This window comes from Centroberyx gerrardi, chromosome 1, assembly GCF_048128805.1.
Source record: "Centroberyx gerrardi isolate f3 chromosome 1, fCenGer3.hap1.cur.20231027, whole genome shotgun sequence".
NCBI classification, from domain to species: Eukaryota; Metazoa; Chordata; class Actinopteri; order Beryciformes; family Berycidae; genus Centroberyx; species Centroberyx gerrardi.
In genome coordinates this window covers 17,187,800-17,208,481 of record NC_135997.1, presented here as the reverse complement: position 1 = coordinate 17,208,481, position 20,682 = coordinate 17,187,800, and the positions used below count along the sequence as shown (strand labels likewise).

At 41.4% G+C, this 20,682-nt stretch overlaps 1 protein-coding gene across 1 annotated transcript in view; it reads right to left on the bottom strand.

The window, feature by feature from the left end:
• Positions 1-8,297: 8,297 nt before the first annotated feature.
• Positions 8,298-20,682, bottom strand: part of prtga (protogenin homolog a (Gallus gallus)) — a 32,356-nt gene continuing 19,971 nt past the window's right edge. Inside the window, exons 10-19 of the mRNA XM_071910302.2 lie at positions 20,061-20,249; positions 13,285-13,380; positions 12,958-13,144; positions 12,320-12,447; positions 11,930-12,100; positions 9,886-10,068; positions 9,535-9,658; positions 9,275-9,410; positions 8,965-9,078; positions 8,298-8,711 (exon numbers count right to left, since the gene is read on the bottom strand). Of these exons, the coding sequence (XP_071766403.2) occupies positions 8,298-8,711; positions 8,965-9,078; positions 9,275-9,410; positions 9,535-9,658; positions 9,886-10,068; positions 11,930-12,100; positions 12,320-12,447; positions 12,958-13,144; positions 13,285-13,380; positions 20,061-20,249 (1,742 nt within the window). The remainder of the gene's footprint in view (positions 8,712-8,964; positions 9,079-9,274; positions 9,411-9,534; positions 9,659-9,885; positions 10,069-11,929; positions 12,101-12,319; positions 12,448-12,957; positions 13,145-13,284; positions 13,381-20,060; positions 20,250-20,682) is intronic.

Here is a 20,682-nt window from a genome sequence, read left to right as displayed (position 1 = left end):
ACACTGCGAAGCCGACAAACTGTGGCTATGAATGGGAAATGTAGTTTTATGGTAGAATAGCCGACGACTGTGCGCACGCGTCCCCCAAACTATTGGAACGACGTTTCCCACGGTGCTGATAGTCAGTCACGTGACCAAACAGGCTCAGCAAGGGTGGAGCAAATTGTGAAACAAAAAAAAATGCGTCCCCGACCAAAACATAAACAAGGAAGTGTGACAACGCAACGTTTAATGAAGACGAGAAAATTCTAACTTGTCACATGTCTGCAATGCTGCAGCCTTGACGGACATGACAACGGTGTTTGGCAAACGCTACACATACAGGGAAAACGTTATACTTAACAGAATGCACGTGCTCGTCGTTGTTATGTTGTGAACTGTAGGCGCCAAGATTTCACAGTGTTTCGTCTAGATTTCTGCCAGGAAAACAACCGGTTGATAAACAAAGAGCAACGTTTTACCAGTTATATTGGTTCTCCCGCCTGGCAGGCTGGCGCTCTCGGTGGATGACATGCGACCGAAGAAAATAAGGCACGAGACATGACCTGTAGCCTGTAGTAAAAATTTCACTTTCATCTCTTTAAAGTCACTATAACTATTGTTTGTCATTAAAAACCTATCAAATTCTTCTGTTAAATACACCAATTTGATCCTCGTTTAATTCTGAAGCGAAAGTATAACACTGGAAAACACTAACAATAGGCTACTTAAACAAAATAAGCACGCATGTTTTTCTTTAGTTATATGTAGGCCTATGCCTGCTTCATTCCGAAGGACAGTAGCCCTAATCTCAGCAGTCCAGTAGGTAGTCAGTCAGTAGGCTATAGGGTCGATAATATGATCTGTGTTGTTAATTTATATCAGCAGAGGTCAGTGTTGTCAAGGCTATGCCATATTGCCCTGCCCTTCCCTTCCTCATTGGGCGCCAGGGAAACATACAGGGGCGCTACTAGGAATTCTGGGTGCCCCACTCAATTTGTAATCCAGTATGTGTGTGTGTGTGTGTGTGTGTGTGTGTGTGTGTGTGTGTGTGTGTGTGTGTGTGTGTGTGTGTGTTGGGTGACTTGCAAATAGATTCAATTCATTGGAATTATTGAAAAGGCACGGAGGGGAGGGAGCATGACAATGTGTTTCTATAGGACAATCTATATGACACCTAATGTGTCACAAACTATAGGAAAGAAACAAAATATCTCACTTTGGTGTTACTCCCTCACATCACAGTGTCATTATTATTATTATGGAGCCCAGGAGCAGCTGCGGTTGAGAAAAACATATACTTTAACGCCACGACACTGGGGCACAAGATGATATGGTGTGTGCACGAGACAGACCTCATGCTCTCTGACTGGTTAAGTTGTTACACAAATGCCCATACTTTATCAAAATGTGTGTGCGCTTTTTAAAGTGTGCTCAATTTAGTTTATTCAGCAAGTTGAAATTGAATTCACTGAATTAGTTGAATTTACTTGATTGCACTGATTTAGTTTAATTAGCTGGATATTTTGTTGAATAGAGACATATTTAGTTGAATGAGGCTTTTGATAAAGTACAATGGATAGAGATTTGTTGATCAAGTTTTACTTAAAAAGTTATCAAGGCATTCCCTGCTGACAACGCTTGTGATCTAAAGTGTCATTGTTATTAAGACACAATTGACAAGGACACTCTGAGCTAATGGGCTATACAGTCAGGGGCGGAAATTACGGGGGGGACAGGGGGGTCCGGGCCCCCCCTTCCTGGGACTAACAGAGAGTTGTCCCCCTCAATATATCATTGTAAACATAACTATATAATTTTAAATAATATAATAATATGCATTGAAAGCACTTGTGCTAATTATAGACGCAAAACAATGCGTTTTTAAGTTTCGAAAGATTGCGTCCCCCCCTCATACGCCTCACAGTGGTTTGGTCCACTGCCTACCTGCCTCCCCGAACCCCCACACACACACATTAGCCCTCGGTACGAGTGTCTGTGGAGGATCTGTGGAAGTGTGTCAGTGGTGGCAGACCTCCAGTAAGAAGCTACTTTGCAAAGGTTAACTTAAAACAAAGGATGTGTCAGACATTTTTCTTTACTTCTACCACTCAATAGAATAAAACACATTCACAATTGTAACCAGACTACATTTTGTTCCGTTACCTCGCGGTTGAATCTTGTGCGTCAGCGTGTTGGTACGGAGCCGCGTCTCCTAATGCATGTATGTGTATGGAGGCAGGAAGTCTGTCCACAATTAAAATCATCATAACTCACTGAATTTTCGACCGATTTTCAAGCGGTTTGGTTTGTTACAAATGCCAGACATGTATTTATGATACAGGATACTTGGTTAAATTAAAATGCCGGTTTTCATAACAAAATACTTTATCTTTTGTAGATGGTAACAGTAATATTTCTATAATATAATATTTAAGATTAACTTACCCTACGTAATTAGGTTCTAAGTATATTATTTTTTTCTTACTGCATGTAAAATGGCTGCCACTATGTTATTTTGTTCATAATTTTGGAAATAAATTAAATTTTAAATTTATTGAAATAAAGTTTCTGGCAGGCTTCATAGCGTTCTGGACTTTTACACATTAACAGCAAAACATTAGAGATCTGCTTTTTCGGGAAAACTAAATCTAATTAGGCATATATTAGCTTTAGTTCAGTTAATGGGTGTTGCATCTCACCTACTACTGTAAATAACCTGCATGCTGTGTGTGTGTGTGGGGTGTGTGTGTGTGTGTGTGTGCCTATTTGTCAGCCAGTCAGTTAAAATGGCAGAGAAAAGAAAAACAGACATCCGATCATTTTTCAGTGCACCGAAACGCCAAGTAGAAAGACCCCAGTAATATCAAAGGCAATTTGATAAAATCTTCATAAGAAAGGAATGAAGTGCTTATGGAAATGTTTCATAATGGACCTCTATATACATTTAATACAACAGTACTTTTGGCGGCACCTTTGGTGTCCCCTTCAGGAATTGCTCTTGAGAAATTTTTCTGTTTATTGTCCCCCCCAACAGTGAAATGAAATATCCGCCCTTGTATACAGTCATCAATATGTAGACTTGAGGGATGTTATAGAAAGTTGATCAGTTGCAAGGATTTATATTGGTCAACAATTTGCAGTTCTCCATCTCCAGATCACAGAGAAGTGGTTGGTGCAGCTGGACTGGCTCTGTATATTAATGTATTACAACTACAACCCACTTCTGTTAGGTAGATGAAGGAGCAGATCAGGTACAATAACATCTCATTCGATTTCACTACAGTCAACAACTCATTTAACTTTCAGTAACATCTAATTGCACTTCAATAACATTCCATTTCACCTCAATATCATCTCAGTACGTTGAAGATCAATATATATTTTAACCTGACCAAAATAGCATGCAACAACCATCACTGTTTTTGTCCATAACTTAGCTAAGTTAGACTAACCAGCAGCTATAGACAGACATTAACGTATGACACCCACACAGAACTGTACAGCTAGTGCAGCACAGATAGAGCTGGTAGGGATTGTTTCCTGTTGAAAGACACTTCAGCTAGTTGATGCTTGCTGACACAGAGGCTTGAACCTCGGTCCTCCAGTTACTCACTATATTACCCCGACATGACACCTACTCTCAGGCCTTTACCTAGTCCACAACATCACACACAATAACATCTGATCTCACGAAGATCTCCAACAGGCAAATGGGACAGTTGACCCTTCTGACAACAATGAGCAAAAGCAAACTGTCAAGAAAAAGTACACAATTGTTTTCCTCAGTGATCTCATCTGTCTTTTGAACCAGCACAGGAACTGAGTGACTGTTTAACACCTGAATGAAAGAAATGAAAAAATAAAATACAACTGTAGACGAGTTGCTATTTCTATACTTTTATTTGAACTGGGAATCAGCCTTTTTCATAATTAACCACTGTATAAAATCTCCAAGCTAAACATCATTTTTGGCAGAAACATTCTTGCAAGTAATTTTGATGAGGGACAAAGACAAACTGACAAAATATACCAAAACATTAACACAAAATATCAGAAAACCATTATAATTACAAAAGGTACATTCAATTTTCAAGACTTGACACCTGCTTTCACTTCAAAAGGTGGAGCAGCAGTGGGTTCCCCTGAGTTTAACTGTAAATGACCCACAGCGCCCCACCTTTGCAGCTGAAGCCATCTGAGCCTTAACAGAACACAATGTTACTGCAGAAGGGACAACAGAGCAAGTCAGCTCATACACAAACCAAGCTCTACATCTTATCCCTTTAAATTCACAGAAAGGAACATAATTCCAACATAACACCATTCATGAGATGAAACAGACACAGGACAACATCTCATATCCCTTGTTGTTTGAACTTCTTACATCTTGACCTCAATCTCATGGACATTGAGGACCCAGGTGTATTGCATCTGCATCTATCGTAATAAAAAAAAATTAAAATAAAAACCTGAGGTAGCGATTATGTACCTGAATGGACTAGTAAAGTCCAGCGGTCACCTGTAGTAATATTATGACATGAAAACATGAACAGTTGCAGTTTTTATGAAGTGGGAGGTCAGTATCTTGTCATTGCTCATGCTGCACATATTAACAGCTTCAAAACATCACTTGAATGCAGAGTTTTGGTTTTGAAGATTTTAACATAAAGCCAGCATGAGCGCAAAGAAAAGCGCTGGTTTCAGGTTGTGGCGCTACTGATACAGGATGGTCGACCCCCCCCTCAAATATTTAGCTGCACATCTGCAACAAATGGGGCTTTCATGTCAAATATTAATATATTTTAGGATTCATGTTAAAATGAAAAGTTGGTACTATGGTAAAAGCAGGATGCATGTGATTCCACTGTGGTAACAATAACCCAATTTCTCAAGGTTAATAAAATGAAAAAAAAGAAAAAAAAGAAATCTAATTGAATTTATGGGAAATAAATGATGATCAATCACAAGCACAGTGTACCATTTCCATCTTGGTTTGTCGTCTAGTAGAAACACATTACATAGTTATCAAATGACAAATAGTGTAGGTATGAGAACACTGAAAATGACAAAATATCACACAAAGATAGGATGCATTTTAACGGATCTCTTGCCAATATGCAACGGTGACCTCAAAAATCTTTGGTTTACATTGTTTGCTTTTCAAAATAAAGTTAAACTGATTGTGTCGCTTTTCATGCCAACAGCCGCCTCAATAGTTCCCCTGATTGAATCCTCTCGAGAATCCTCTGATTGAAAATACAGCAATGTGCAAATGTTTATGCATCCACTGACTTTTTGCACTCCTTGAGAAGCTATTTTATTTTATTTCAGAACTATTTTAAATGGAACATGTTCAAAACCTATAACTACAATCTGAACATGAACTTAAATTAACAAATAAAATGAACAAATGTTTGCGAGTGTTTCATTTAATTTTATACCTTAACATACATTTCTAGAATTTGCTTTTCCGTGTTGTTACAATACTTTGTCACAACTAAGGAAAAATCCCAAATACTTAAGTTTTAAATTATTTTGTTAATTATTTTTTACTCATTAACAAGATGAGTAAAAAAAATCAAGGGATGCACATTTACACACGACTGCACTGTTGCAACAGATTGAAATCAATATAATTTACTGTATATAACTCCATATAATTTTCACCTACAATGTACAGATCTATTTGCAACAGTCACATTTTTCGAGGACATCTACAACAGGATAATTTGGTTAGCGTGCATGAAACTGATTATAATTGTCACTTCTTTATCCATCATTAAGTGCCTGGGAATCCTGTGGGCACTTTTCTCTGAGTCAACCCGCATCACAACTCGTTTGGTCACGGGACAAGGCCACTAACGTGCAAGGCTTTGTTTCAGGAGCAGCATCTCAACTTATCTGCAAGGCCGTGTTTCATCTTTGGTCTAATGCATAAGATTATCTCACATTCCTCATTCACCTTTTGCCAGAGGTCAGTTGAGAAGTTAAAAGAAATCAGGGAGCAAACAACTCTTTGGATAATAGCATCAGTCACCGCTGCACATTGGCTGATAATACAAAACTACTTGACAGACAAGTGCTAATCTTTATCTACTCTACAGTAAAGCATAAACTACTTGGAACAAAAGTAACTACAATGTGTACTCAGTAGCACATATCTTCTAACAAAAATATAGATTTTTCCGAGGTAAAATGTCTTATGGTGTTCATTCAATTCTTCACTTTCGTCTCTGATTAAACACTTCCATTGCTTTTCAACAATCATACTTCATAAGTGTTGCATCCCCATGTGGAGCTTCTCCCTCAGAAAGATTAGACTTTGGTATTAGCATCTGGGGGAAGCTTTCCACATTAAGACCAATCACAAAGCTTAAGGTTTTCTGTACCACCATGCCAATTCAAGCACTTTCGGGATGTATTCTTGCATGGATACAAAGGAAGAAGTCAACAAACAAAATAGAGCCTGTTGCACAACAGACATCGTTTGAACTGAAATGAAACTAAAGAAGTTTTTTTCATCTAAGAGGAGGGCAGCACAAACATCTGAAGCACTGGCACACAATTTCAGAGATACATTCATAGCATATCTATCAGGCAATTACGCATTAGAACAGTTTAGCACTGAGAAGATACCCTGTCAGTTTACCATGTAACATTACATGACTTTTCAATGTACTAAACTTTGTTCCCTGAGTTTAGGAAAATAATAACACAATAAAATAATTTGTTAAACGAGGTAGTATAAAACAGGAATTGCAAGGGCAGCTGCACATTGACATACAAAAAAAAAGCAGACATTCATCATTTTCCAATACCATTACTCTATAATGGATAAAATGAAAAGTACAATCCTTAATAATACTGGCTCAATATTACCTCAGCAACATCTGAGGAGGAACATAACTGTTATGTGCATCTTGTATCCCTCGATCCACACAACAGGTGGGAAGAAAAAAGAATTACATAGCTTTAAGTGAAAGCTGCAGCGCCCTTACAACCCAAATATTCAGAACAATGGAGGAAAGACAAAAAAAATGGGATGGCAATCAGAAAAAGCCATCAGGAAGTATCAAATGTTATGTAACTGAAACAACCCATCACATAACGTAGGTATAAGTAGTTATTAAATATACAGTGGAAGTTTACCCAGAGGCAAACCGAGGTAGATAATCAGCAAAAGAACTCACACTTCCCTTTTGCTCCAGTGATAAACTCTCTTAAATAATGTCAGAAATGTAACAGTCACTTTTCACATTTTTGACAATCTTTTTAAACATTCATGGTGGGTGAGATTTTTTTTTTTTTCAAAAACATACACACAAATAAAAAGAAAAAGACATTCATTGAAAGAAGAAAGAAATCCTGTGAACCCCTGCCTGCCTCTGCTGGCGTCCTGTTCATTGTCTGTTAGAACAATAGAGGATAAAGGTGAAGACGGTCTCTCTCTCTCTTCTTTCTCCCTCGCTCTCACACCGACTCTCACACCGACTCTCACACCGACACTCAAGGCCACGGTATACTTGCTGCGGAAACGAATATCGGCAGGTTCGTATGGACAAAAGGACACTTTTGCGGAAAAAAACGAAGCTTATGTGCACAGGTTTACTGGCTGAACTCGTCAAATTCTTCGCACTGCGTGACCGTCGCCAATTGGCCTAAAACAGTGGTTCTCAACGTGGGGTCCGGGGACCACCAGGGGTCCTTGAGGGGATCCCAGGGGGTCCCCAGCAAATTGATGAATCGTTAAACTTCATTATTTCATCTACAAGAACAATTATAGAATGTAGGAGACTGACTATTTTGATCATAGTTTCACTGTTATCTCTCTCCCTACAATACAGAGAGTCATGGAGTTCTGGACAAAATCATATCCAACAATAAAAAATATTCTCAGATTTGGGTCCGAGGGACAAAATCGCATCAAATGGGGGTCCGTGGCCCTAATGTGGACTAAATTAGGATTACTGAGTTTGTTAGAGGAAATCTGCACCTTTATCACTGATCAGCCATTGTTATTGTTGTTGTTGTTGTTGTCTGAGTTTTTGTCACCACTACTTCCAGGTTCCCTAGGTTACGGTTACCTCTTAATCTTCATGTACCTTCACTGTAAATAAACAATACAAAGCTGTAGTGAGTAAACACAGATTTCTATGAGGTGACGTGCTCGACTGTATTTCTATTTCGGGCAAGTTCAACTTCGGTGTAAGTATACCACCGCCTTATTACACACACACACATACACACACACACACACACACACACACACACACACACACACACACACACACACACACATACACACACACACACACTTAGAGAGAAAGTGCAGACTGGGAACCGCTCTGGGCTTCGTGGCGATGGCATCCGTTCTCAGCGGCCTCCAGCGACTTCAGCTCAGGCGGACTTTGCTCCTTCAGCTCGCTCTCCTGTTCGCTCCCTTCAGCTGAGCCGCTGCAGTCCGAGCCCTCGCTGTCCTCCGCTCTCAGAGACGGGGGCCGGCTGCTGGGACCGGAGGACAGGTTGGTCATCTCCGTCTCGTCGTGAGAGTAGCGGCCCGAGTCGCCCGTTTCGTGGCTGCCCTCGCTGGTGGAGGAGCCCTCCGTGTCGCCGGGGGGCCGGAGCAGGACCTGCAGGGTGCCGGGCTGGTCCGGAGACGTGGACAGCTCCTCCTCATAACACAACACTGTGCTGCCCGGCGGGTAGGAGGCCGCTCCGTGTCTCATGCTCTGCACCACAGATAAAGTGTTCGTTCAGTTAATATGAACTTTTTAGCAGTATATTGACCAGTTAATATGGACAGCTGCAACCTAACTGTTCCCGCAGAACAAAGATCTTAATGTCAACATCCGCATTTGTCAGCGCATGCCAGTTTGGAAACACTGGGTAAACAATGCATTGTGGGATAATTTCAAACCGACCAAACTGTAAACCACTGATGACAATTCAGGAGGCTGAAGGACTCATCATTCTCAATCTTACCTGCATCATTTGAGCCTTCCTCTTCTCCTCATTGCTGAAGGAAAACCACTTCTTTCTCTTCTCGGTGTTGGGGTGAACAGGTCCAAGACAATTGATCATTAGATTTGTTCCTCCCTACAAATGAAAAAGTATGAAAAAGTATGAGCCTTAAATAAAACTGACCACATTATACTTCATAACGTATGGTGACAAATATACGTTTCTCTGTAAGATTGATATTGGTACAATTTTCAACGGCTTTGCTTGTCTTCTGTCTTTCTACGTGGTTCTGATGTGCTTACATACTGTAGTAAGTGTTAAGGGTTAGTACCTTGGCGTCAATATAATGGTCTCTACTCATCATGGGCACCATCACATCAGCGTTCTCAGCCTGTCCCTCAGAGCCCAGATGACCTGCAGCGGTGGCGTTCGCTCCTTGTCTGTGCATTTTAACAGCTGAAAATTTCCTGGAGGGAAACAAGCATGACAACATTGAAGACAGAGGATACTCAAGAAAAAAGGTTACATTTTGCCTTGTCACCCCTATGAAGAACGGTGAGCACTACTATCACTGTGTGGACAGATAATTACCTGTTTTTGCCTCTACAGACAATGATGAAAGCGCAGATGATGATGCAGATCAGTGCGATGCAGACTCCCACGATGATCCCTGTCATTGACTTTTGGTCCAGGTGGTAGAAGCCATCAGAGAAAACTGCAAAGTATCAATATTGTCAGATAAACCCAAAATATTATCATATTACAGTCTCAAGTGTGTATAGCAGTGTGTATTCTGACTCCAATCACAAGATGTCAAACAATGCTGTCATGAGGATAATGTTGAATAACTATACTGTAAGTAAAACACTTTAAAAAGTAAAAATTCCCCCATGTGATGGCTGTGAGCGGACGCCCGGCCCTGGAGACTTGGTCGTCACTGACCTGTGGTGTGTAGGGAGCCGTGGGAGAGTCTGGGAACGTGACCCGAGGATAAACCATCAGCTCGCACCGCCAGCTCCACCGTATGAGAAAACGGTCCGTCGCCCATCTCGTTGGATGCAGAAACTTTCACCAAGTAAACCTGGCCGGGCTTCAGGTTCTCCAGCAGCGCCATGGTGATGCCCCCTGTCAATGAGATTTAGCTGTGCTGTTGAACTACGCATTTTTCATATGCTTCTAAATAGGATTGGGTTTTTCAAACAAGATGATTGTGGCCATTAAGACACATGGAAAATAAACTTTCCTCAGATTTGCATTTCAGTGCATATCTGATGATTCACATCCAGGTATTCTGTGACCCCGCTTACTCTAAATTACTCTGAGACACTCTGTAGTACATGGTTTGGGTAAATGAGATGAGGTAGACACATGTATTAAAAGGTATAAGATCTGGTGATAGAGTGTGGTGATAGGGATTTTCTAGTGATATTTAAGATTGTGGAATATTTGGCTACATACTAAAGTTGGCAACTTAACTGAATATAGTGACAATATGTCCAAATACTTTTATGCATCTGATGGCTGAAAATCCCCTCGAACTGAAACTAACAATTGTGTCATTTCACATCCAAAATAATAAGAATATGTGTAAAAAAGTATGTTGCCGTCCAAACACTTTAACACTACACCCCTGACTTTTTGCATCCTAGCATAGTTCAGCCGACCATTGAAGAACAGGGTTTTGTAATGCGGTGAAAAAATAAACATAAAAACAATCCTCATGGGTGTGAGGGGCTATTTGTGACCAGCCTCTCAGGGGCAGAGCAGGGGGTCAGGGATCAGAGCCATACACATTCCCCTATCCAGTACCACCCAGCCTCCTCACCGCCGTGGCCAGTAACTGTCAGAGGGGGGAAGCTCGATTTAAGTGATAGGGGGCTGGGGCAGGGCAGGGGGGCTTTGTGAACAGCTTCACTTTTGACCCCTTCGCCAGAGGCAAAGGGGGAAAGATTGGGTGCCTGTGTTTCCTGGGGTCATCTGCTCTTAATAACACCTACGCTGCGCACAATCTGTGGCTACACATGAACCACAAACCAACAACTACTTTTTTAGTTACTGCCACACATCAGCTTTTGAGGGGAAAGCTTGCTTTACCAAGAAGTGGTTTGTTTTTTGGCGGTGGGAAAGAACATCTGCTGCTACTTTGGGGCATTTTGATGTGTTGTTTTTGTGAGTGCTGTGCATTAACTTTTTTTCTAACTCTTTAGCCTTAATCCCAGCAAACATAACACACCTACAATTTATATCTCTGTGAGCCTGTCCATTCAGTTGTGTGGAGTAAGAGTAATACTATGCTTAAACTATAGAACAATACAATTCCCACTGATTATACAAACTCAGATTGGCCTCTTCACACATCTTGTAGTCTACATGCAGGTTCACCCTACAAAGAAAAAATACTAACTGCTGAACTGTTGCACGCGTTTTTGTTCTTTCTGTGGACAGCTTGACAAGAAATTGTGAATCTTGCTTTAGAGTAACCATTTGCAATTATGGTCTCAACTGTAGAAAGTCCTGCAGTAAAATCCACAGTGAAAACATATTCAAAAATATCTACCATCATTTTGCCCCTGTGGGAGAAGGCAAGGGTTATGTCCAAACATGATTTAAGGTAAAACTCTTTTTACAACTAGCTGACTATGATGAGCAGCTTGGTACACAACAGTAGAACATAAAGCTCAACTGTACTCGCTCTTCCAGGTAGAATAAGGTCAATAGAAAGTTAAATCAAACTCTTCCTTTTAACCACAAAAGAAGTCCATATTGTTCTTTCATTAGTGAGACAAAAGGAGTGTGTTCGGCCTATCTAGCACCAGCCAGGAAACACAAAGAGTGCAGGACTGGAGGATGAAATGAGTTACTGATTTCCAATGGTCCATTTATCTGGGAGAGGGACAGGTTTTGTGGGTCTGGGCCCCTGTAGAACAGTAGTTTATAGCTTGCAGCCCCTCTTCCTCTATGCCTCTCTTTCCCCACTCGTCCTTACCTTCTCTTTGCAGGATTTGCCATTCGCCAGCGACCCAGGCCGTCCTGGAGGCGTACAGGATGGTGTAACGTGTCACGGCTAAGTTGGGCTCGTCCGGGAGCTTCCATGATACCAGCGCTGTGTCTTCTTCAATAAGAGTCACTTTCACACTGGAGGGGGGCAGTGTGGGGGCTGGGATGGAGGAAAAGACCAAAGTCAAATAAAATAACTGACAAAGATACATACCATAAATACTACAACAGAGTATCAGGAGCAGGATCACTGAGGAAACTGCTACTGGAACGACTCAATAGATTAAACTAAAGCAGTGGCTCTCAAACTTTTTCAGCCATTCTCCATTCACTAACATATTATAGCTAAGTGAAATTATTTAGATTTAGAGATGCTCACCGTCAGGGAAAGTGCTCTGATACACCACAGGGCTCCAGGGGCTGGACAGCTGGTCGAGGTGGAGGCGGATGGCAAATTCATACCTGGTGTTTGGCTCCAGATCTCGCACCAGGAAGCTCTGCTCACTCCTGCAAGAGAAAGCAATAACAGAGGCTTAACCTCAAGGATTTGCCCAGCAGATGGAGTTGTGGAACCATGCTGAATGCTGACGGTGAAAAAAAACATGCCAGTGGTGATCTGAAAACTTTCCCCAACAACTGTTTACACTGAAGTGCTGCCGAGAGGTAACTCGTGCTATTCTTGCGACTGATTATGTTGTAAAGTGCGGGAAACAGTTTAGATGAGGCGATTGGAGAGGTTACAGCTGACTTTGGGCTGTGATAACCAACTTTACTGCTTAAGTGCCAATATTACTGCTAATAATATATCAGTGTATTAATATAATGGCTGAAATGTAGCATGAAAAGAACTTCCAAGCCATCATACAGTAAGCTGCACAACAAGCACAGTTGAATGAACACGAGTTAATAAATCTTCCCTTTCCCTGCCCCCCTCCCTTGAAAAGGAAAGGAATTCAGACTCTGTGCAGTTAAAAAGTGAAAAGTGGCCGCTGTAATGTGTCAAGAGGAAGCACTCACGTCTGCAGGTAGAGCACCAGGGAGGCGTTCTGCAGGCCTACAGGGTTGCAGCGGATGGTGAAGTTGACCGTTTGGCTGGAAGTGAAAGCCGGCCGGCCCCAGTGGAGAAACACGGCGGTCGAGCTGTTGGTCTTGGCGTACACATGGTGAGGAGGCGGCGGAGGAGGCACCAGGCGATCTCTAACGGCTGACAGATACAGAGAGAGAAATGTTCAAGTCACCGGATTTAGAAACACAGAAATAACATTATGCCTCAGGTGCATACACTGTTGCTGGTGTGCATTTTTTCCAAGGAAAATGTCTTTTCAAGTATTTTGTAGGACCTACAGACACATCCAGGGGTGCTGATAGTCTGGTCTGCTTGGTAGCCATCTCCGATGAAATTGTAAGCCAGGAGCTTCACATGGTACTTCTTCCTTGGATCTACAATCAGAAAGAGAGAAGATTAAATGTTAATATAAATCACATCATAGACAAATGAAAAACCCTCACTGCTTGCTGTAAAATACAGTCTTTGTGGGGTCTCGGATCTAGACCTCAATAAGTATAGACATAGAGTGCTACAAACAAAAGGACAGTCCAGGCACTCCAAATATAAAAATATAACCACGAGGAAGAAAATACTTAAAAAAGCCTTTATTCTAGTGGCTAAATCATTAAAAAAGCCAACATGTTTCGACCACTGTAGGTCTTCTTCAGGGCTTTAAACCCTTATATTTTTATATTTGGAGTGCCTGGACTGTCCTTTTGTTTGTAGCACTCTTTTTTTCCCTGCTTTCCAAGAGCACCCGATACATTTTTGATCCTAGTTCGACAATATAGAGCAACCAGTCATTTCCTTTTTTCCAAGTATAGACATAGATTTAAGTAGACCACCATTCTGTATTTAATGTAGTAATTCACTGTGGGCCATAACACCAAGACAGATGCAATGTGATTTCTTCAACCAACAGGAGGTGGGGCTCCTAGATAAAAGGGACCTGGACTGTGGCTGTGGGGTCAGTGAGGTTTCGGGTTTGACGGTGTGGTGGGAAAGAGAGGTAAGACACTGCGGCAGATGCTCGGTGCTGCTGTGAGTCCTTTGGTCAGTTTCTGCTCCACTCAGGGCAGCAGGACAGAGGACCTCCACTATCCATCACCCTGTCACCCGGCCTTTTCATTGCAAATCAGATGACCTCCCCCCTGCCCCAGTCAGGCTGCTGGTCAGTGGTCAGTGGCCACTCCTATTCAGCTCCAGAACCCGGGGGTTAAGTCGACGGACAAAACCTCCTGGGAAGGACAACGCTGTCGGTCAACAGCAGTTGCCAGCATCAGTGACCCTAAAGACCCCGTGTTGAACAAAAGCCATCTGAACAAATGTTCCTTTTTACCTCTAAAAGAATTATAATCAGGGTTCAAATATTGCATACAGTATTGTGACTGAATATCTGTAGACTCTTCAGTGACTATGACCGACTTCCTCACTGAATAATGCACTGAAACTTTAGGCAACTGCCAGTTTTAGTACAACACTGAAGGGCAAGACAGATAAACCCACTGGACGTAATGGCCAGCAGAAAGAAGCTGACCGGTATATAAAGCCTATCGATGGATTACGTTCCACCTCTGTAAAGGGCACCCTGAAAGTCCTCATTATATAATAATACGCTTTTGGGAACAGTATAGCTGTTAGTTACTGGGGTTGGTGTGCTTCTCCACTCTGTAAGCTTATACAGCACAGCAGGACTGACACAGGGAAACAAATGCAAACCGTTTCTCCAACCACTTTACTTTCTCTCATGCTTGTTCACACGATTTCTAAGGTGAAAATCATTTATGCACTTTTTTGCTTGTCAACCTATATAACATTTGACTAATTTTTTGCTCCAAAATGTTTAAGTGTGTTAAGAGGCAGAGGAAAGGTGAGAGGTTTTGGGATTTGGCAGTGGGGCCACTTTCACTTTTTGTTATTCTGATGTGGAAATTACGTTTGATGCACGCTTCTGTGCATTTGAAATATAAGTTATTATGAGTGTTACCCCTAAACTGTTTGTGCTTACTAGCCAGCTAATGTCAACTGTCAAGCTGTTTAACAAATTGCATCTTTAGGCTCCAGTCCAGCATTCTTCCTGGCTCTGGAAACATACAGAAATGGAAAGCTCAAGTACCAGTATTTGTAATTTGCACAACTGAACACAAAAGCAACCCTCTTAATATTATTATAGTACTATCTGGGCTCCAAAAACAGCTACTGAGGGGCGTGAGGGAAGTGGGAGACCACAGGAGGGGGATCGGTAAGAGAAGATTAAGAGGGGTGGAGCTGAGCTGCGTGGACCCCCGGCCCCGAGGAGCTTCAGTGGAGCCAGTCCAGGCCAGCAGGTCAGGCCGAGATAAAACTCTGAAAGAATCTGAGGTCATGGGTGTGGAATATGAGATGAGCCCCTTTTTTCTGCTCAGGATCGTCCCTGTAGCCTAAACCTGAATGTTTATACACAATTACTATTAGGAGAGTGGGAGAAAAACTGCATTAAGTGTGTAATAATTACTTGATATAAATTGGATTATGAATTGCTGATAATATACGCATTTGCATGCAAATATGCAAAAGGAGGAAAAAGAAGCCTTTCTCTCTACATAGTGTTGATCAATGTCTAGCATGTCAAGATTCAGCAGGGAGTTGATCAGAATAAAGAGAAGTCATCATCTCTACTGATATATTTATATCTTCTGCTGCCAGACGCAAACAAAAACAGGTCTATACTTTACGTATAATGTCAACTTTATTCTCCACAGTCAAGCGGGTTCTGGACATTGCCTGGGCTTTTGTAATGCCTCAGTGTCCACCTCTAAAGAGGCGCAGGCAGAGTCCCTCAGTATGCACCTCTACCCAGCCCCACAACACAATGGGCCTGCCGTAATTATGCGGGAGAGGGGCTGCGAGAGGGGGGAAGCTGTGACATCTGGGCCACGACCTTTGACATGGAATCTGGGCAAGCTAAATCCTGCAAAAGGAGGGGTTATTGGCCTCTCTGTGAAGGGGGAGGGTCAAGCTGAGGAAGTGAGTGGAAAAACAGGGAAACACCAAGAGCCAAAATAAAATGGCACTTAATAGGTGATGACACAGCATGCTAATAAAACAAAATGGAGAGTGAGAACTTAGGAGAATATTTCCATGGACAATTTTATACTCAGTGTTACACTTCATTAGCAACGGACCACAGCGCTGCAGCTCTTTCAAACATACCTGAGGCTACTGCTACTAATTACTAACTAACTAATTTACTGCATTATATAAAGTGACCAAATCATATCTTCTGTGCGGTTTGTAAGTATCCATAAACAGTAACAACAACTTAAAAGAGATGTGTCCAGTCCATTGAACACCCAATCTCTATCAAAGATAAGAACATGGTGATTAAATAACCACACAATAGTACGCAATAATCATCGGGTGTGGATACAACTGGCTAAATGTTCTGAAATTACAGGAATACATGTTTCTATTAGACACTGATATAGCATTGGAATTAGACAGAGAAATAAAATATAAAAGTGTGCCACTATTACTTTTTAAACCTGCTTTAGTTGCCTTCAGTAAAGACATTTTCCTGTCATTCCCATAGGGATAAATCTCACAAGGCTTTGCTCCCATAAATAATGCCAGTTTGTATTAAAGGGAATTTTTTGAGCTGTTTGTGGTCACCTGATTTTTACAGCCTGTTGGCCCCCGAGGTTTTGTTCTCCCCAGTGAAAGGCCCCCCAGGCCGCGGCAGGCAGGGCCTGAACAGGGGCCATAAATGTCAACTCCCACTCTGACCCGCACACCAGCATCTATCATCTCTTGCTCTTGCCCCTTCTTTCTCTGGCTCTCACTCACACAAAATCGGCACACAGACACACACACAGGCAAGTAACCACAAAATGACCTTTCAAATGACGGCCAGAACACAAATCTAGTTTTCACACCAAGCAGGCTCTTCCCGGTGTTTAATCAGAGGAAACAGCGCTGGACGAGGCGCATGTCGGCCTACAGCTACAAGATAAATTTACAGTTGTGTGCACACAGCTCTGGTGCCAACAGGTATGAAAGGTATTTTAGCCCCGCCGACAACTACATGTTCTTCTAATGGGCCATGAGAAGAATACACATGCGTGGAAAGGTCGCAGTATTTCAACACCATGTCATTTATACACACAACTGGAGCCCCTCGAACACATTCCTCTCTTTCAGGGTGTGCTTTCAATCTTGCGGATGGTCATAAGTGGTATTTTAACAGCCGGCTCGGAGCGAGTCTTTCTGTACCTTTACACAGAGATGAATCAGCAGCGTCCAGTTTTGTCACAGTCGGTACTTTAGAGATCAATCTTATTGGCAACAAAAATATAGGCTGGTGTGTGCAACATCAGGCCGAGTGAATCTCATTTACAGTAGAAGTACATGAAATGTGTAAAGATCACCTGCTTAGGAATTATCTAGAAACAAATGCAGGAGGATAGCAGAATGTACGCAAATCACAAATTGATAAATCTTTTCATAGGATTAACTTTCATCCTCTTTCCTGCTCATTCACGTCATATCATTGTTGCCGGTGTTAAAACAAAGCTTGTGCTGTGAAAATCTTGTTAAGCTAATCCCCTTTCCACTGTCTTTCCATTCAGGTCATATCAAACTAGGGATTGCTCACTTCTGAGTAAACATCAACATTGCAAACTGTCATTAATTGATGTAAACACCTTGCTTTAAATAAGAGGTATTATTAGAGGCAATTACTGTTGAGTTTATTAGGCTTTAAACAGTCAAATGGTTCATCTAACACCTCATATGAAGTTCCTTACATCACTATTATATCAAGGAATATGAAGCAGAATAAGGATTTGAGTAATTACAATAATTCTGATAATAATAGTAATACCAATAATTAATAATAAAGCTCAAAGTCATCAGAAAGTAAGTAATGGGTAAAAAGCTTTAAAGCAGTTTAGTCAGATTCCTTGTAAACAGCAAGGTTTCTCTGCCACATGGGAGGTCAGATGCTGCTCTACACACCTCTGTCCTCGTGGAGAGTGCTGCAGCTAACTCACCAGGAAAGATGGCAGAGCTGCAACATAGTGAGCTCACAAGAAACCCTCATTGTTTGGCCCCGGCTCAGTTGGTGAGAGGTTGCATTTCCTTTGACTCTTGGCTAATAAACTATCTTTGTGGCCCTCAAAGCCAAACACAATGAGAGTCTTTGATGTCAATGCTCCTCCAGCAACTCTGCTCAAAGCAGTCATAAAACACATAATAAATCTCCCTCCACAATAACAGCTTCCCTCTCTTCAAAACATGGCCCTGCAATGCTGCTTTATCAAAGAGGAACAAAAAGATCATTTAGGTTTGTTTTTTAACCCAAGCTGTATTTTTGATGCTTCTTGATTCCTTTACTTATTTTGCCGATTGGCTTCATATTTATCTGTTTACCGCACCTGTGATTGTTCCCTGCTACCATTCATTCAACATTCAATGAAATTTGATGAGGAACTAAGAGTTCGAACAAACCACTATAGATATGTCCTTCCTGAACTAGTCAGTATCATCATACACGTCAATATGGTTTGGCCTCTAGCAAAATTAAAATGAATAAAATGAAATAACAAAGGAAAAATAAAATTAATAAAACACAGATGCTACAAAACAACAAACTACAAAAGGCATTTCTCAATTATTCTGATTTGTTATCAAGATATCATTACACTGAAACCTTGAGCAGTGGGAAGTTATTATAATTTTACTATTATTATTATTAGTAGTATTATTAGTAGTAGTAATAGTAGTAGTAGTAATACTAGTAGTAGTGTTAGTAGTATTGGTAGTAGTGTCTCAAACCACTGAACTGAATAAAAAATGGCTGCAGAAGTGAGAGTAACACGTATAGTAATTTATACCGCCTCCTCTCCTTTCTTTCTGACTTTCTTTCTAATCCCGTTCTAGTCCCAAGCTTCCTGATTTACAAGTCAGCTGCTGACCACCTGGCCGACCTCCTCTGGCCACAGATGGTCAGTTGTCCACTGCGTTGGCCTGGGACTGCTTTCCACTCTCAAACACGGCAAAATGAATCTGACCTGAAGGCCAGAGGAGCCGCGATATACCCAACACCATCCAGCAGCTGTTGAATAGACACACACTGAAATCCTGCACAAAGGTTGGGAGGTCATGGCAGTGGGTGGGGTGTTGGCTCGTCCCCGGCCTAATGAACCTCTGCATGCCACATGAAAAGACTTGAGCAAATTAATCACTCATCAGCTTGGCTGTCAATGGATGCTGCTGCTGGTTGTTATTTCATTTGCCCACCCCAAAGTTGTGAGCCAAACATTTTAGGCTAACCAGTGAAGATATCAGTTTTAAAAAGAAATCCTTAGGGGTGTCTCACACTCATTTGTACAGACCTGTACATGTTCATTAATGCAAACTAGTATCAAACTGTTAAATGGTACTTGCTATCGCTGAAGTCTTACTTTATTTTGGTTGACAAAAAGGAGGAAGTGAATCACAATATCTGTCCCAATCACTTTTATTAAAGTGTGTAATTTCTCTGTTTGACTATTTTGCTAAAACCCAGTATTATGGCAAAAAGAAACAAAAAGCTCATTACAGCATGATGTTCTGGGGGTCATGTGGATTACTGTACTTGCCAGGTAAACTGTTTATACACTGTACACTTTGGGCTCAAAACCACCTATGTTGTCATATTTCTCTCTTTCTCCTCCTCCATAGCTTCTCTGTAACTAAATGTGAACTATATGGCACTTGACCCATAATCACCATGAGACCACCATTAAACATAACCAGCTATGCTAATGAGGTCATTAAGTAAGCTAATTAATGCATTAATTAGCAAATATTTCTAATTAATATGTACTTTGCATTTTAAAGCATGAAAGCGTTACAGTGGTTTCTTGAAATTCCTCATTAACATGCAAATTTATGCAGCAAGGTTCTCCAAAAATCTATTCAGATCATCTACCCTGCTGTCTATACAGAGAAAGACACACAGATGTCACCATAATGTCCTGCACACCAGGTACCACGGTGGCGGGACATAAAACCAAATGAGTAACCCAAAATGAGGCGAAACAAAACTCACCAAGGCCTCCAATGGTGTGTCTGTTATCGAAGGCTCGCAGCTGGATCGGGGCGTTCTCAGGCTGGCTCTCCTCGTGGTAGAAGAGTCTGTAGCCTTGGACGCTGGCTGAGTTTCTGACTGCCAGCTGCCAGCGGACGATGATGGTGGTGCAGTTTAACGGCTCCAGCTGCAGCTCAGGAGCCAGAGGAACTGCAGAGAGGTAAAAGTCAGAAAAAGATTTGAGTTTGTCTGATGTTCAGATGGTGTATTATCCTACAGTGACATATATGAATATTTTCTAAATGTAATTCCATTAACTCCTCATTCGATTATGAGATACAGCGGGAATATAAGACATACAACCTTTATCTGCACCCATGTAACTCTTTTCTTAGTCAATTTAGAACCTTGGAGCAAAGCAAATCAGTATATAAAAAGTGAAGCAGAATAATGTAAACTACTCAAACAAGAGTTCAAAGATATTGTTCCGCTATCTGTACCATGTGATTTAAAGTCTGAATCAAATACAAGACAGTTAATGATCACTGCGGCACTAATTGCTGGCCTTGTTCTTAGAAAACAGGAATCTCTCCACCAAGCTGTTTGCAGGATTTATCTGATGGACATAAGAGGCTCCTGTCCA